This window comes from Manis pentadactyla, chromosome 2 (genome assembly GCF_030020395.1).
Source record: "Manis pentadactyla isolate mManPen7 chromosome 2, mManPen7.hap1, whole genome shotgun sequence".
In the NCBI taxonomy this organism is placed as follows: Eukaryota; Metazoa; Chordata; class Mammalia; order Pholidota; family Manidae; genus Manis; species Manis pentadactyla.
This window is the reverse complement of record NC_080020.1, coordinates 171981032-172000425: the sequence shown is the minus strand read 5'-3', so window position 1 is coordinate 172000425 and position 19394 is coordinate 171981032. Positions and strand designations below refer to the sequence as shown.

Sequence of the window (19394 nt, the reverse complement as noted above, 5' to 3'; positions counted from 1 at the left end):
CCTTGATCTTTCCCATTTTAATTACTATGTGTCTTGGTGTTGTCTTCCTTGGGTCCCTTGTGTAGGGGGATCTGTGGATCTCCATGGCCTGAGAGACTATCTCCTTCACCAAACTGGGGAAGTTTTCAGCAACTACCTCCTCGAAGACACTTTCTATCCCTTTCTCTCTCTCTTCTTCTGGTATCCCTATAATGTGAATATTGTTCCGCTTGGATTGGTCACACAGTTGTCTCAATATTCTTTCATTTTTAGAGATCTTTTTTTCTCTCTCTGCCTTAGCTTCTTTGTATTCCTCTTCTCTAGTTTCTATTTCATTTATTGTGTCCTTCACTGTATCCAACCAGCTTTTAATACCCTCCATTGTGTTCTTCAATGATTGGATCTCTGACCTGAATTCATTCTTGAGTTCTTGGATGTCTTTCCGTACCTCCATTCCATTCCAAAAGAATGTTATTTTTATTTTGAACTCCCTTTCAGGAAGAGTCACAAGGTCCATATCATTTAAGTCTTTCTCAGGAGTTGTATTAACAATTTGACTCTGTACAAGGTTCCTTTGGTGTTTCATGTTTGTATATGGCGCCCTCTAGTGTCCAGAAGCTGTAGTCTCTGGAGCTGCTCAGCCCCTGAAGCAATGTCACAGTCGCAGGGGAGCAGTACTGGTGCCTGGGGGGAGGAAAGAGCTGTTCCCTGCCTCCTGTGCCTGTCTCCACTGCCTGAGCCAGTGGGCCGGTCACACAGGTATGTTTTTGTCCCAGAGCAGCCAGATATGGATCCCTGCTTTCCACAAGCAGCCGGAATCCCAGACTCCCCAGGAACTCTGCCTGTATTAACTCTCCAACCTGGTAGTCATGTGAGTCTCATGAAAGCACCATGAAATGTAGGTTTGTGCTCCCAGCGCAGATTTCCGGAGCCAGGTATTCAGCAGCCCCAAGCCTTCCACTCCCTCCCTGCTCCGTTTCTCTTCCTCCCGCCAGTGAGCTGGGGTGGGGGAGGGGCTCTGGTCCCGCAGAGCCACAGCTCTGGTACGTTACCCCGTTCGCTGAGGTCTGCTCTTTTCTCTAGGTGCGTGCAGTCTGAAGCTGTCCCCTTTCCTGTTGCTCTCTCAGGATTAGTTGTGCCAATTAAATTTTCTAATTGTATCCAGTTTTAGGAGGAAGCCTCTGTCTCTCCTCTCATGCCACCATCTTTGGGGGGCTCATTTTATTTCATACAGATATTCAGTTCCACCAATGTTATACATTTTCCTTTTCCCACTGAATTAACTTGGCACTTTGTCAAAAAATTATGTATGTTGTAGGTCTATTTCTAGGTTGATTCTGTTTCATTGATGTATTAATCTATTATTGTAATACCAGTCTTGATTACTTAAGCTTTAGAGTAAATCTTGGCATCAGAGCAGGACTTCCACCTTATTTGTTTAAGGTTGGTTTGGTTATCTTAGGGTCTTTGTACTTCCACATAAAATTTAATTTTAATAGATTGTGTTTTTTCTTTTTAAGCTTGATGTAATTTTGATAGGGATTGTGTAACTATAATTCAATTTAGGAAGAATAGATGCTTTAACCCAAAAGTTTTCCAATTCATGAACATGCTCTCTCCCCTTCTGTTTGAGCTTTGAAAAAGTTTTCTCAGCAGTTTTGCACTCCAGTGCAGAGGTGTTACACATATTTGCTGCTAGCTATTTGATGTGTTTTGCTGCTAATGGAATATTTAAATTTTTAAAATTTAAGTTTCTGATCAGATCACTAGCATGTCCATGGGCTTTGCTTTTTCCTAAGATCTTGCTTAATTAAATTCACTTACTAGTTCTGGTTGATTTTATCTTTTTCTTTTTTTGCAGTATATAATGTTTTCTTTGTAAACAATGTCATTTGTGAATAATGACTGTCTTAACTCTTGTGTTTCATTCCATCTTTATGCCTTTTACTTGACTGGCTGTTTGGCTAGGATGTACAGAATAATGTTGAACAGAAATAGAGCAGACTTCCATACTTTTTTTAGTATTTCACCATTAAATTTAAGTGAAGATGCTTTACAGATTATCAGACTGAGGAATTTATATCCTAGGTTTTGTATTGAAAGAGGGTATTGAATTTAGTCCAATGCCTTTTCTATAATCACTGAGATGATTATATGCTTTTCCTCTTTTATTCTGTTAGTAGGTGAATTACACTGATTGACTTTTGTAATGTTAAACCAAACTTGTCTTCCTGGAATAAACCCTATTTGGTCATAATGTACTATTCTTTTTATACACTGCTGGGTTCAGTTTGCTAACATTTTAAGGACTTTATTTCTGTGTTCCTGAGGGACATTGGTCTGTTATTTCCTTGTAATATCTTTTTCAGGTTTTATATTATATGGCATTTTTCAGGAGTCATCTACATAAATGTCATTTTGTCACAGGCCTAAGAAATGTTAAACATCAATTGTTTTTAGGTGGTTTTCATAGCCATTTTTGGGTTCCTAACAGCTTCAGTGAAAGTGTTTTAAAAAAAGTCCTCTCTGATTCTGTAAAAACTTAATTCTTTATGTGAACAAAAAGCTGAAAAAATCCAGGAGAAGAATGGAGTTGTGAGGTGAGTTGCTAACTCAGAAGTTTTGTGCTTGTTGTGTTCCTCCCCTTCAATCTACCCATTTCACAGTAACAGGACAAAAAGGGGAAAAAGAAAAAATTTGTACTGAGGATTAGGCAGCTTCACAGATATTTTTGGAATATATTCAATTATAGTATATGGATAAAATTCTTGAGTTTCAAACTCTAAGCATAATGAAGTTTAAACTGTTAGTATTTAAATCAATTTGTAGTTTTGCAGTCTAGTATTATCTATTTTATGAAAAGCAGGAGAAATTTCTCTCCCCAAGTTAAAAATATAAAAGAACACATTCAATACATCTTTAAATATGCAAAAGTCAGAGAAAATTTCCAAATGCATACTTTAATAGTAAAAAAATTTACAAGCTTCATATATAATAAAGTATCAGCCATTTATGTAAAAACAGATGTGTGTGTATGTACACACACCTATCCTTTCAGATCTTTTATTTACAAAAATAACATTAAAACAAAACAGCAATTACCTCTGAGAACAATTTTAAGAATGCTAAATACTTTTCAGCAATGGCTTGACTTCTAGATGAGATTCTATTCCTACATAAACTTTTAAAAACTATTTAGTGAATCATAGGTCTTCACTGCAGTGGAAATCACACACCAATGTGTTAAAACATACATCCCTTCAAAACTAGGAGGGATAATGTCAGAGGCCAGCCACTGTTCATATCCTACAATATTTTTTCCTGTTTATCTTGTGGGCAGCAATTTGCAGAGTACATAATTAGGGCTGCCCTTGAGTTATTTAACATACAGATTTAAGAAAAATTATTACTAAACTCTCCCTCTGAAAAATGTTCCCAATTTCTTTTTGATTCAGTTACCTTGTCTCAGGCTTTCTTAATTACCCAAATATCTTATCAGAAGGTGAATCACATGTTCTGAATATTTAAAAAATCTGTTTCCTGTCTAAGCCTACTACTGACAACAAAAACCCTAATAAAATAGTAAGTACCTGCAAGTACTGACTTAGTACACCAAAAATGTCATACACAGAATTAAGAGAAATGGCAATGAGGGAAACTAACACAGGACAGGAGAAACATCAATATCTTTATAAAGCTCTTAAAAATCCATAATAGAGGAATGGATATTTAAAAAATAATTATAAATGGCCAAAAAAAGCAAGTATTCATTCTCTAATAGCTAAAACAATTAAAATAAGATTCTTTCCATTTTTAAATTTATAATGAGAACAAAAAAATATTTATTGCTGGTGGGGATATGTTGGCATCTTACACTAGTGATGGTACAAGGTTAGGTGCATTGAGTACAGGTTTCTGGAGGACAATTTGACATTAGGACATTTTAAGGTTTTGGTAACTACTCAGTTAATACTTAACAAATAATTCATTTCAATTACGATTTCCATTTTAACTTCTTTGTAAACAGAGACAGTTACAATGACAAGACAGTTACAATGACGAGAACTAAAAGATGTCTTTATGGTTCCGGAGAGAAGACTCACCAAAGTCAAAATGGCTATAAGCACAGTTTCTTCAAGTTCACAGAAATGGAAAAGGTCAAAAGAATCAAAGGGAAATATGTTAAACTCTTACTGCCCATGTGCTTAATTCCTATAACCATGACAGAATCAGGAGGGGCAGCCCTCTCATGATATGAGATGGTAAAAGCTCACAGAGGGAATGGAAGGACACAGTTTATTTTTCTGCAAATCCTCCTCTCCATTACTGGGAATAAAGGAGAGGTACCCACTTCTCCTCCCCACCCCCAAGTGAAGGAGCTGAGTGTGACTGTATTAAAGTCTCATTTTAGTATTTTCCTATAAAGTTTATTCAAACTTCTTTAATTACTGATTTAAGATGGTCTAGGTGGTGTTCTTCAATGAAGGATTCTGCTTGTTTCAAAGCTTTTATTTTCACCATAATAATAATAATTTCTTTGACTTCATCCCTAAAAATCAAAACAAAACAAGCGTTTTTGCCCTAAAAAATGTATAAGAGCACAGTGAATCATCAAGTTGATTTGAAAAACTTTACCTTAAGCCAGTATCTAAAATAGCATAAATCATTCAGATGCTACCTTTTCCACATAATTATGAAGTCCAAATACAGACTATATTCTGGCAAATTTTAATGTGAAAGACTGTAAAAAGTAAAAAGCACAGAGCAAATCTACCATCGGAAATCTGAGTTGTATGCTGCTACTGGCTCATCTGAGTTATTCTGATGTGAGTCTTGGTGGGAGTATTTAGCTCACAGATATCAAATGCTACAAATATGGGCTATTTACTTATTTTTTTGAGAAGTGTTTTACCAGAACACTACTATACTTTTAGCCTCAAACATCTGCGAATGAGACATTAAAATGGCCAGGAAAGTGAAAAACACATTCAAAACATGCTTAATGAGAAGCTTTTGATTTACAGTTTTAACTCTAAATTCCCGTTTTCTGGAAGTGCTTATTTTAGAAGAGATTACACTTAAAAATATTAACTATTACACATGTGAGTATAAAATAGTGATTCTAAGGTTGCACATGAAAATATCTACTAACTATACTAGTCTCAACAGACTTTTGAAAGTTAGAGTGAAAGTATAAATCTTTCTAAAAACTGCTAAGATGTAACAGAATCTTTCAACTATGCATATAGATGTACAAATAAAATATGCAAAAATTACCTGAATTCACTTCTAGATAACTTGTGTGCAGATTGCAATAAAAACTGGATGAAGTTTTCTAGCTGGGGAATAGGTGTTCTTATGGCAGAATTTTTGAACCATTTTTCTGGTAAATAGGCTGTTATCTGTTAATCAAAACACATGGTTTTTAATAATGACAGTCATCTAAGGACTTTTGCAAACATAATCTCATTTAATTATCAGTGATCATGTGGGTTGAATATTTGCTACTTTTATAGTTCATGGTTAAATAGAGAATTTTTCTTTGTCAAGGGTTATATACATTTTTAAAAGTCTATTTTAATGCCAAGAGCTTAAGTTAGACTTTTATGCATACTCTCTAGTGGTGCTTATAATACTGCCTGTATTCTCTATTCCTGAGTCATTTTATCTGTGCAGAACATCATTTATAACTAAACAGCACAAATGCATAGACACAAAACACTTTAGTCAACACAATTATAAAATACATATATTTAGTAGTACTTCACAGTAAGAAACTGGTGACCTAGTGTACCACCTACATAAATTAGAGTTAAGGAATCAGGTGATTCTAAGATCCACAGCATGAAAAAAATTAACTATTGTTTTAATCTTCTAATTTAATACATTGTTTTAAAAATCTATAGCATAAAGGGTCAATGTACGTGTATTCAATTTTTCTTTTGGGGGGTACTGGGAATCACTTATCATGCTAAAGGTAATACATGATTTAGGGGAAGTTTTGGCAAAAAAAAAGTTAACCGAAGATAACATTTTCATAGCAGAAGGAAGAATAAAAAGCAGCTAGAATGGGAGGAAGGAAAAATTTGAAATCATACCATTCAAAGAAATTCTTGGACAAATAGGTTATGCTACAGTTCTAAGATCACTACTTACAGAAAGTAGACAGTTGGGAGAAAATGCACTATATGTATCGTAAAATGTGTTCAAGTTCTGGAATGCAATCTTACTAAAATCTGAGTGCAATGAAAACACATTAGAAGAAAAAGATTTATTCTATTCCTTAATCACCTTTTTTCAATTATCCAGAAAAGACACAGACACACTGGTTGCCTAAGGCAGAAAGTCCTATCCATTTTGTTATGCAAACTGTATGTCATCTGCACTTGTTTTCCCCTTGTCACAGGTCTCAATAAAATTCTCAGAGACCCAGCTTTTTTGATCCCAGAGTTAAAGCCATGTTGTCTTGGCTTGGTTTTCCAGAAGCAAGCAATGAAAAGAATCTCTCTACTTGTGCAGTAACACCCTTATGGTCAAAAGGGACTAACCTGACCCTGAAACACAGAGCATGGACGATGATTTAAATTTTTGATAGTACTGTAGCTTAAAACTACATGGTACAAAAACCACAGCCAGGAAATCATGGTTGGCAACTGCTATCTAATATTCTACATGTTGTTTTATTTTTTTAAAAAATGAATTCTTAAGAATGAGAAAATGTATATACAACAGGACATCTTATGGATAGACAATATTTTTAAACATTTAGGTCATTTCCAACTATCTTCTATTATACATAATGCTACAGTATTCTTTGTAAAAAATATATATGTGCATCTCTGATTTTTAACTTAGTAATTATACTTCTAAGAATTTATCCTTGGTCAAAGGTATGAACTATAGAAGTTTTGTACACATCTTGCCAAAAGAGTCCCCATAATTGTATCCCTCCTTCCACCTGTGCCCCACACAACTAGTGCACAACACATTCTATATAAATGGTGACCCCTGGAATGATGTGGGGCTGATTCCCTGCACTTATGATGAAACTAGGAATTACAATGAAAATAATAGTAAAATAATTTGCTAACACAAACAGGTAAAATCATATCCTTACTGTATTGTTTACATTTCTGTGGTAATTAGGACTGTTAATATTTTTCTTTCACTAGAAATTATGTATGTTTATTTTTAAATTGTGATTCTTTAAGGGGAAAGAGTATCCTTACTCAACTTGTACCCCCAATATTTAGTTCACTACTTGACACACAGCTGGTAATAATGTTTGCTAAACGTGAAACAAATTGAGGGTGGTGAAAGTTCAGAAAGTAAAGCCTGAGTCTCATTCTATTTAAGAACACTACTGTTAATCTTTTCCACATCTTTAGAGGTTATGTTGGCATATTCCATTTTGGTGAATTGCCTGTTGCATGTCTTTTAGACATTTTTAATCAGAATATTTAAACTGTTAATGACTTTTAAAGAGCTTCTAAAAAAATGTAGATATTAATCTTCATTATATGTTAGAACCTTCTATTTCTCAGTTTTTCAACTCCTTTTTAACTTATTACAGAAAATTTCAAACAGGTGAAAGAATAATGAGCCCAATGAACCCATCCTCCAGTTTTAACAATGATCAAATAACTTGATATCTTTCTGGTTAGTAATGTTTTTTGATCCATTGAAGTTTTATATTTTTGTTAAATCTATACCTTTTCTCATCATTTCTTCTTTTGCTTTTAAGTTCAGAAAGGACTCCCTCCTCATCAGATTGTCATTTATCTTCTCAGTATAGTATTTCAGTTTCATTTTTCACACTTAATTCTTTACTTCACCTGAATTTATATTGGTATTTAGTGAGAAGTGAAGATCTAACATCCTTTTAAAAATAATCAGTTGGCCCAGCACCATTTATTAAGTAATTTTTGCTTTCCCTACTGCTGATATTTCAAACCAGTATACTAATTCTTAAATACTGAGGGGCAGCTTCTGGATTTCTAGTCTGTTAACTGCTTTGTTACAGTGTGAGTACAATTTAAATTATTTTACTACAAAATAGATTTTAATGACTGAATTTTAAAAAATAATAAAATTAGAATCAGCTCTTTCATACTTACCTGGCTGCACTTTTTGACAACATCTGGCCCAGGTGTGGCATTAAGAAGAACTATAATAAGGTAACGATTTAGCAGCTTCACTAGTCCTAGCTCTTGCAAGGTGTCATCTGGGAGGAGTTCATTCCAAAGAAGAATGTTGCCAAAGAGCTAAAGTGAAATAAAATATCAAGTTATTATCAAGGGTATACAGTCTCCAACAAACATAAAAAGTTGATCAAACTCTTTTAAACACTATTAACACTGCTGAAACTATCCAGATTGTCAGGCATTTATTGATTCTAAAATGAGTAAAACCTGATTCTTTCCAACCTCTGCATAGTTGTTCATCCTATTTTTTGGACAACCACACTAAATCCATGTCATAAAACTTTGCTGGAACCACCCCCCATCAATAATTTCCTCAGTCCACAGTCTCTCAGAGCCTGGGGCCACTGGGTATAAAACCCCAGGATTCACAGAGGACTGCTGTTAAAAAGTGCCACTGTCACCAATGTATGACCCTGAGAAACCAAACCTGAGAGCCTCACTGCTCTGACATATAAAATAAAATTAACCCTCTGAGTTTGGAGATAACTTGGGTAAAATTATCTTAAGAAACTCTAATAAAATTAGTATTGATTGCCTTTTCCCACACTAAATTCAGATCTTTCTGTGAAATTTATGGTGTTTTCCACTTTCTTTCCAGTATCACATGCTTTAAGTGCTAAACTACATGCAATTATACTAACAGGCAATGCTTTTTCTCACTTTGTGTCATTACTGATGTTGCTCCCTCTTCCTGGAAAACCTTTTCCCTGATTCAGCCACATGACAAGTATTGATTCACCCTATTGAAACTATTTCTTGCTAGGTCACCTATGACCTCCTAATTGTTAAATCCAGTAAACATTTTTAGTCTCCTAATTCTCTTCAGTGGCATAATTAACACTTTGTTTCCCTGATGCCACTTTAGGTTGACCATTCCAAGTTTCACAACTTCTTTGAAGTCTACTTTGCCCACCTCTTTTCAGTGCTTCCCGAGGTTCTGTCCTTAGCCTTCTCATGCTTCACCCAGTCTCCTCGGAAATTGCCATTAATCACTATGGAGCAAAGTTCTGCCTACATAAGGCTGACTCCCACATCTCCAACTCAGATCTGCAATTTGGAAGCATGTGTCTAATTGCTTCTTAGACCTCTATCATTGTCTGTTTCATAGAAACCTTCACTTCACTAGGTCCAAAACAGATCTTCCCTCCTATACCTAGTCTTCTTCCTGAATCCCCTTCAAAGCCCTCGAGGAATGGGATGATAAAGTGCCAGGTTGCCAAACTCAAAGTCGGCCAGCACCCTACATTCTTCACATGTGGTCAGTCATCAAGTCCTTTCCATGCTTCATCCTAAGTATCTTTTGAAGTCACCTTCTCTGTATCATCCCTAGTGCCACCGACTCAGCAATGACTTCATCCTTTACCTTTTGACCAGGGGTTAGTCAGCTATACTTGGGGGTTATATCTAGCTTGCTGCCTGTTTTTGAGAGCTGGTGAACTAAGAATGGTTTTTATATTTTTAAGTAATTGACAAAACATGATAGGTGAAAATTATGTGACAAACTTCAGTGCCCACAAGTAATGTTTTACTGAAATGCAACTGTGCTCCTTGTTTATGTATTGTCTGTAATGGCCTATAATATTTTATCTGGCCTACAAAATATTTACTATTTTTTTTATCAAAGAATCTTACTGATCTCCACTCTAAACTGTATTTAAAAGAAAAAATATCTTATTTTTGCAGTTTTCCACTTACCTTTAGACCTGACCAGAACTGTCTTTCTTGGAATTTTGAATGTGGTGATGTTTTGTTTTCCACAGCACTAATTTGAAATGAAAGAGAAAGAAAATGCCCACTGTTAATTTTTCAGAACCAGAGTTTTAAAGTGTTTTTTTAATCAAACTAAGCCTTGACAATGTAAATGGAGATGCTCTGATATCAAAATTATAAATGAATGCACACTTTGACTTCAGCCCATTTCTGAGAATGTCTTCTGTAGATATATTTGTACATGTACAGAATCTGCCTATACAGTTATTCACAACATTGTTGATAATGGTTTATGACTTACCTGCCCATCAGTTACAGTACATTATATCATGGCATATTATACAGCTTAAAAAGGAATGAGGAAACTACCTATGTGCTGACATGAAAAGATCTCAAAGATGGACTAAGTTACAGTGAGGTACCAAACAATGGTTTACAATATTCTTTCTCTGCCATAGAAAGGAGGGGAAAATAAGACTACAGCATATATAAGTATTCTAACTGCATTAAGAAATTCCAGAAAGGTAAAAAAATTACTGTTTATTATAGCATGCATGTATGTGTGTAGAGGAAAGGGAAGAACCAGATGCAGGTCAGGATGGGGAGGGAGTAAGACTTTTCATTTTAAATATAAATTTCTCAAAATACACACTCATACTTTTGAACCATGTGAATATATTACTTTTCTAAAACATTACAGAACAAACCTTAACAGGGAAGAATTTTTATATGCAGACATCTCTTCATGATTCAAATTAACCAGAGCTTAGAAGTTTGTTTCTTTTCTCTCCATAAAGCTCCTCTATCCTCTGTGTATGCAATGGACAAGCTTCAGTTCATGATCTGTTATTACAACTGATGCCTTCTTAGACGATGTATGAACATGCACCAAGTATGCTGGTTTCATAATTTAAGATACATGATTCACAGATGCAGTTTCTGGCCCCTAAGTGGTGTTCCAGCTTATTCTATGCTTTTCCTGTTCGGGCATTGTTCTGCACCCCCTCTTCACCATGTCCTGTGAAGCAGGCATTTATTTAATGCCTCATTTTACATACAAGGAAGGACACTGATGTACAGAAAGGCCTAAGGCCAAATATCTAGTAATGGTGAATCTGGGCTCCAGAACCCATGCTATTAACCACTCTTGTATGCCACCTGTCATGTTCTTAGGAATAACATTAAAAAATATCTGTGTTAAAGTGACAGGCTTCACACATGGCATGAAAAAAAAAATTGAGAAATATTTGTGGAAGTCTTAATTTGCATCTTAATAGGTGTATATTTTGAAACTTGGTAGTAGTTTCCTGTGCAATATGTTCCTAAGCAAATGTGTATTACATGATTAGCTATTTCATACAGTCTAGAAATTAAAACCTCTTACCTCTTTGGATATAGAGGAATAAAAATATCATCTTCTATTGCCTTCTTCATTCTTAAAACAATGGATGAAAGTAAATCCTATTATTTAAAAATTTACAAGCATCAGATCGTTGTAAGTAGAAATCTATTTACCAAAAGAAGTCATTTTAGCAGTACAGTGCATTCTGTAGTTTAGTGATCTCAAGTAGGACTAATTTTGCCACGCCCAGGGAATATTTTACAATGTCTGGAGATATTTGTGGTTGTCAAGCCTGGGTAATGCTGCTGACATCTAGTGTGCAGAGGCCAGGGAAATCGCTAAGCATATTTAATGCACAGGACAGCATCCTGCAACAAAGAATTGTCTGTTCCAAATGCCAGGAGTGCCGAAGTTGAAAAATCCTGATGTAGTCCAGTCTCCTATTAATAATATAAATAACCTATTTTCAACATTCATAGTGGGAGCGGTTCCAGAATAAAAATAACCAGTATAAAAACTGTCATTCCATAACACTACTGAAAGACTTAAGTGATTACAGATTACAAAGTGCCGGGCCTGCTAATTAGTACCTAAGTGATCTTTCACAAGTGATTTGGCCCTCTGGGCCCCAGCTGCTTCATCTGTAAAATGTAGTTTAAGTCAACATATTTTATGAGGTTGTGAGGATCAAATGAGATAATGTGAAAGTGTTTAGTAAGTGGAAGCCTTATTTACATTTAGGTTATAATTACATAATTCTATACAGACAGCAAATACAGGATTGCATACCTCTTTCCCTGTAGCTCTTACCTGCTAATACTGATTCTATGCTCTGTAACATAGAATAAATCTATTCCTTCTTCAAATATTAACACTATCTCCATGCACATCTTTTTAAAATTTCTATCTCTAATTTCTGCAATGGTTTTCCTATTTTTCATATCTGTGTCTTTATCCTGCTGAAGGGAGATGAAGAATGCCCTTTCCCAAATGGTTGCTACATTTCAAATCCTATACTTTCCTTTTAGATTCAGGCTCAAATGCCACTTCTAACAAAAGTTCTTCCACTGCAGAGAGTGACTTCTCTCTCCTGTCTCTCTTCTAATATTTCACAGCACTTTATCTGAACTGCTCATGGAGAAGCAGTGGGGCCAGTGACATGAGTTTGGGCTATATAAACTAGGGCTATTCAAGGTTCAAATCTGGATTCTAACTCAAGGGATTACTATGAAGAAAGAGATTCAGGTTCTTCATCTGTGAAATGAAGCTTTCATCTGTATTTTTAAAAATAGGGCTGCTGGGACTAAGTGATATAAGAAATCTTTGAGGGGAGACCCAAGAGTGTCTACTACATAGCAGGAATTAAACTAAGTGCTGTCTTCCCCACCTCTCACTTCCTATTTAAAAAATAATAGTTTATGTATATACTATTTCCTCTAAGAGTATATGCTTTCTGAAGGCAGAATCATGCCCGGACCCGTCTTCTCCCTCTTACTTCTTACAGCCTTCCTCCTTCATGAGAGTGTTTGCAAGTGCTAAATGTTCATGGTGTGCAGAGGCTGAACATGACATGCCTCCTTGCTTTTCAGCCACATTGGTTACCCTGTTCTGGGTGCTCTCCAGTCTACCAATCTCTCTTTAATTTCCTTAAAGCTCAACATAAAATTACTTTATTTACTTAACCATCTGAGTATACAGTATTCTCATTAACAGAATGATAAAAAACAGAGTACTATAATAAATAAGATTCAACAGACTCACCAAAGCCTCTAAAAAGTTCCTCATGTCCTATGTTCAGTAAAACTCATTCTAAATTACAGTAAAATGAGAATCCATTCTACTGAACTTTGAATCTTTAAAGAGATTACTGTTCTTAACTTTGGCAGATTACAAATAACTACCCAATAAAATCAGTTAACCTAATTTAAAAAAACATTGTTAAGAAAAGGCTAAAATACCACTGGATTTTTGCCAAATGGACAAAGGTAAAGAGGTTTGTTTTTTAGAAGGAATTTGCACAAATGCAATTATGCCTGTTCATCTCTGCAGGCCCAATGTATATTCACAAACCTGAAAGATAGCTGGCTGGGTCATAAGAGCACAAATCAGATCACTGAACAGAGAAATAAGAATTAAAGAAATAATTTGGATCTTATTACATGTATGTGTAGCCTGTAATTAATAATGATTAACATTCCTGTTCAAGTGTCCAGAAACATCAAGATGTATTCTTTCACCTTAGTATAGACAGGAGAAAATGGTCAACCCTAGTTTCTACAAATCCTTAAGTCTATTTTTTCACCACCTAGTTTTCTGATTATCTCTTCTGTAAACAAAGATTTCTAATAAAATCACATTGATCTATAAATAAATCAAGAAATGTGTAACTTTAAAAAAGTTATTATTACCTGTTTGCCTTTACTAACTTCATTTTCACAAGTGGAATGTTCAAGAATCATTCTGCAGTGTGTTATTAAACTTCTTGTCTGTGAGGTTGACAAGGGATCCCAAATGAACTCTACAAAGTCTGAAACAAAAATTTCAGTGGCGCACAATTTATTTATTAGATTGCTTTGCCTGTCATGCATAAACTGAGGTGTTCAGCAATGACTACTTCCCTCCTCATGTGGTTTTAAATCCATGTCAATCATTACCATTATGTATTTGTATACATCCTCAAATTCCTTGTTCTTTTTGGGCTTTGTTGAACTTGCCTGGTTCAACTACACCCTAGTTAAATCCACCTCATCACTGAAGTTTATGCCTGCAACCATGCAGCTGAAACATGGCTAGAAAAAAAAACACCCTTGAAATTCATCACCATCAAACTCCAGTGGGCCCTTAATGCTGCCTAGCAATCATATTCTGTTTCCCACCTGCCTAGATGATTATTTCCTGTCTTCCCTTTCCTCCTCGCCCTTTCAGTTAATGGACTTTTCTAGAGACTGCTTCTTTTTCTTTTCTCCTCCCCCTTGCTCTCACTCTGAGCTGATTACTTCCTAATTTGATGAGAAAATAGAACCAATCAGAAGAGAAGTTCCATAAGCAACTACCACAGCATCTATGCACCTACCTGCATCGGAGCCTATACACTCCAACTTGCCTCCCATTCCTATGGATAAAGCACCCCCAGTCCCTCTAAGGTCTACCCTTTATTCGTGCAAAAGACTGCAACCACTCAGGCTTACTCAAGAGATTCTCCTCCCAGAATTCTGCCCTTTTACTTTGGTATCATCATCACTTCCACTTCTACTGGATCTTTCTCATCAGTATACAAATATTCATTTCTCTTGTTTTAAAAATAATCCTGTTTTTGATCCTACTTTCCCCTCCAATACCGCCCTATTTCTTTCCTTCATTTTACAACAGAATTTTTCTTCAAAATACCATCTAAAAGTCCTATCTCCAATTTTTCTCCTCCCGTTAACTCTTGAATTCACTTCAATTAGGCCTTATCTCCACCCATTCTACCTCAACTACTTCTAACAAGTCACACAGGATCACATTACAAAATCTAATGTTTGATTCTAGTCCCGATCTAATTAATCAGCAGGAATGGCTACAGCTGATGACTCTCCCTAGAAATACTTTTCCTTTACCTTGCTTCCCGAATACCCACCTGCCCCTCTGGCCTCCTTTGCTGGCTCATCTTCTGTCTCTGACTTTCTAAATCAGGGGCACCTCAGCACTCAGGTCACTTACCTTCTCTTTCCTTATATTTACACCCTTAGTATTTAAGTCAGTTTTGTGGCTTTAAATGCTACCTAAGTGCTGATGAATTTCGAATTTATATTTCCTGCCTGGACCTCTCCTTTGGACTCATATACTCAATGACCTAGTTGACATCTCCACTTGGATGATAGGCATCTCAAAATCAACATGTGTCACACCAAGCTCATACACCTCCCTTCCCTAGACTTGCTCCTCTCAGTCTCTCCACTGCAGAAATGGTAACCGTCCTTCCAGCTGGTCAGCCCCAAAAACCATGGGTCACTCTTGATTCCTCTTTCTTGCTACACAGCCAGTCCATTTGCAGTATCTGTTAGTGCTACCTTTGAAATATATACAGAATTCAACCATTTTTTAGCACTTGACTTTTTTAAATTATTTTTTTATTAAGGTATCATTGATATACTCTCTTAGGAAGGTTTTACATGAAAAACACTGTTTACTACATTCACCAATATTATCAAGTCCCCCCCACACACCCTATTTCAGTCACTGTCCATTAGTGTAGAAAGATGCCACAGAGTCACTACTTGTCTTCTCTGTGCTACACTCTTTCCTGTGACCCCTCACACACCATGTGTGCCAATCATAATACCCCTCAATCCCCTTCTCCCCCACCACCCCACCCCACCCTTCTTGGAGTCTGTGAATCTGCTGCTGTTTTGTTCCTTCAGTTTTTCAGCACCTGCAATTTTAATACCTGAGCCCAAGCCAGCCTGATGTGCTGCCTGAATTACTGCAAAAGGTTCCTAACTGGTCTTCCTACAGTTCACTGTCAACACAGTAATAACCAGAGTGATTCTGTTAAAACATTAGGCAGATCATGCCATTTCTCTGCTCAAAAATCTCCAATTGCTTCTCACTCTCTCGCTTCCAGTAAATGATCAAGTCCTTACGAATGACTGTAAGGTTCCGTATGGTGCAACACCCCCATCTTGCAAACTTCTGACTCCCTTGCTCACTCCGCTCTAGCTACACTGGCCCATGTGCTGTTTGTCAAGCAAATCAGGCTGCCGCCGACCAGCACTTGCTGTTCCTGCTGCCCTGGATGCTGTTCCCTCAGAGTCACATGGCCCCCTTCTTTACTTCCTTTCAGCATCTGCTCAGCGATGACTTTCTCAGGAAGGTTTTCCCTGGACAACCTATTTTAACCTGCATTCCTCTATGATAATTTGTATCCTTTCCCTTAAGTTTTCTCCTTAGCCCTTCTAACTAACATGCTCTAGATTTTATTTATCTTGCTTCCCATGTGTCTTCTTCATAGAATGTAAGCTCCATGAGGGCAGGGATTATTATTTGGTTCACTGCTTTATATGCTGACACAACAGTGCCTGGCATGGACAGACTCTTGTAAATATAAGTTAAGTATTAGGAAAACCTAAATAGGTTACAAAAAAAACAAGCCACAAACAAATAGTAGTTTCTCAAGCATCTAGAAGGTTAGGTAGGCTTCTAATAACCTTAGACATGCTCAGCTAATTAATACTGAGAGCCTACTACTGAGTGCCTAGCATTAAATACTGGACATATAGCAATAAATAAGACTAGGTAGCTGCCTTTGAACAACAACTCTAATGGCAAATAGAAACACTTGTATAAGCAATTACAATTAAATGTGTAGATGCCACTGTAAGTATGAGTTCAGAGTGCCACAGGAACCCAGACAGGCATGCCTAAACCAGTTCCTGAAAGTGATGTCTACACTGGGTCCTGCAAATGAAGACGTTAGCCAGCAGAATGGAAGAGTAGGGCTGGGAGCTTTGGCAGATGGGTAAGCATGGAAGATGTAAAGGCCTAGGATAGCAGAGCTGAAGTGGTGTAGAGGTGGGGAAGAGGGGAGGGTAGAGCTTGGTAAGAGACTGGGCTGGAGAATTACTAAGCAGAGATGTGATTCTGAAAAGCTTAGAAAGTCATGCTAGAGTTTAGACTTCATTCTGGATAATTAAATAATAATAATTAAAGAATTAAAGTGTTTTAGGTGAGTAGTGACAGAATCAGGCTCACATTTTAGATCACTTTGGTTATAGTGTAGAAAACAGATTAGAACAAGGAAAAAAATCAGACTTGGCATTTGCTATATATGGACTTGCTATATATCAGCACCTGCCATTCCTCTGCTCAAAATTCTCCAATGCTTCTTTCTCTCTCACTTCCAGTAAATGATCAAGTCCTTACAAATGGCTGTAAGGTTCCATTGGTGCTATGGAAGGGAGGGGGGGAGTGGCTAACTTGAAGGTCCCGGTTTGAGGGTAGATGAAGGTGCCCTTTTCTAGGTAAGGGATAAGAGAAGCAGGTCTGCAGCAAAGGTGACAGGATTGTGCATATGGATTGGGACTTGCCTGTGGGACATCCAAGTGGATCTTTTATTCAGAAGGTACTTTTATTGAGAAGATTGAGGTGATGCTCTAAGAAGACATCTGGACTTGTTTTCTAGTTCTTTTGGACTTAAAGTTAGGTGGAGCAGCACTACCAAAAGAACCTTCTGTGATGATGGAAAAGTCATATCTACACTAATACAATAGCCAGAAGCTACACATGGCTACTGAGCATTTTAAAATGTGGCCAGCGTGACTGAGGAACTGAATTTTCATTTTACTTCATTGAAATGTACTTTTAATAGCTACATGTAGTAAGTGGTTACCATACTAACCACAGTCTAGATGGCACCAAACGAGAGTGTGACATTACCCAGGAAGCTTATGAAGATTGGGAAGAGGGTCTGGAGCAGGACCTGAAAGTATACAGTATTAACTTCTCACAATGCTACTTTTTTCAGGGACTCTATTGTGAGTGAAGTATTTGGATCTTTCAGAAGAGTGCTTAAATGAGACACACACAGTCTATGACATCAGGAACAGAGCTGGTTGAAAGTAGTAACAATAACTTTCTAGTATACCCCATGACTGCACTGTAAGCTACACTCAGAAAAATCTTTACTTTAGTCAAGTTGGATGAGAAGCAATAAAAAGCTGGTTGATTCATCTTTTCTGCAGACTTTGCTGCAAGAATCCACTCTCAGTGACATGGTAACACAGATCCTTATCAAGTACTGTTTTGGGTGAGCGAGTTTTCAGACTGAAGCACAAGTATCAGTGCTCAAGGGCTTCTGACAGCCAGTGGCAGATGAAGGAAATTAGTAATGTTTTTTACATAAATAAAGAAGAAATGTAAGGAGAGAAGTTAAGGGAAATAAATACATGTAGCAGGGGTGGAAGTGTGCCACTAGGAAATGACTTAGGTGTTAACAAAGCAACACAAATGTCACATGTAGCAAGGGCCAAAGAGTATCATAGCAGTTTGGGACTAACTATAGGAATAAACAAGTACTTTGTAAACCAGCTTAAGTTATGACAACTATTGATTATTTTTATTTTGCTATCATTAATATACAATTACATGAGCAACATTGTGGTTACTAGATTCCCCCATTATCAAGTCCCCACCACATATCCCATTACAGTTACTGTCCATCAGCATAGTAAGATGCTATAGAATCACTACTTGTCTTCTCTGTGCTATGACAACTATTGATTTTAACTGCATTTTACATTTCCTTGTGTTCAAAAATTTCTGGAAAGAAAAATGTGTGACTTTAATGGAAATTAATGATCTTGCACATTGTCAAAGAACAATTTAATTTTATCCAGATTACAAAGCAGTACCTGTAAGTCGAGGAATAATTGTTTTGTTGATGATAGCAGACAAGATTTTCTTATCAGAACTATGTCTGTTTGAGTCTTCCATACTGCTGTCCATAAATTCTTCTACAGATATGAACCATGGCATCTGTTTTAAACCTATAGAGTCAAACTTACAAATAAAATTATCAAGTTATAAATAAACTCTTAAACATTAGTTTACTTTAAATAGTTAACTTTTTCAGTAATCACCAGTCTAAGAACCAAAGGAGAATAATTTCATATTTCAACCCCCTGTATACACCCTTATATCACTAAAGTTAGGCAGGTGTCATGACTAAGATATAAAATCTAAGCAATATGACTAGAAACTACATTTTATGCATTAATTTGTATGACAAATACTCCAAAAATGCCCATTGTGTGTTCAGAGCCTACCACATGGCAAGTACTGCTAGAAGCAAACTATACATTTTTATAAACAGCATTTAAAATAGCCATGTAATTCTTCATAAAAATTCATTTACCTCATGAAATTCCCTTCTGGTTCCCACATTCTCATTGGTGCAAATGTCTATTTTGCACATGGTTAGCTTTGTAGGCAAATAGCAGATGGCTAATTGTTGAACAAATGAATGAACAAATCTCTGCTGAGCAGAACGGAGCACTAATTCAGCTTGACTGGTTCCAACCAGGCTGTGGTTCAACTACCTACAACTTTATTAGGGATAAGCTTGGTTCCTACACTTTGAGCCTGATGTAGAGCCTACAGGCATATATGACTAGGACAGA

At 36.4% G+C, this 19394-nt stretch overlaps 1 protein-coding gene across 12 annotated transcripts in view; it reads right to left on the bottom strand.

Moving 5' to 3' along the window:
• Nucleotides 1-2920: 2920 nt before the first annotated feature.
• GCFC2 (GC-rich sequence DNA-binding factor 2) overlaps nt 2921-19394 on the bottom strand; it is a 51510-nt gene continuing 35036 nt past the window's right edge. For 5 of the 12 annotated variants that reach the window (XM_036906423.2, XM_036906430.2, XM_036906439.2 and 2 more), the window contains 7 exons: nt 18627-18774; nt 13644-13762; nt 11278-11354; nt 9879-9945; nt 8097-8243; nt 5257-5381; nt 2921-4528 (listed from right to left, as the gene is read on the bottom strand). In XM_036906423.2, coding sequence (XP_036762318.2) covers nt 4411-4528; nt 5257-5381; nt 8097-8243; nt 9879-9945; nt 11278-11354; nt 13644-13762; nt 18627-18774 — 801 coding nt within the window. In that variant the 3' untranslated portion in view covers nt 2921-4410. Of the gene's footprint in view, nt 4529-5256; nt 5382-8096; nt 8244-9878; nt 9946-11277; nt 11355-13643; nt 13763-18626; nt 18775-19394 lie in introns of those variants that run through there. The other 7 variants (XM_057497056.1, XR_008995790.1, XR_005029020.2 and 4 more) reach the window with 7 other exon arrangements.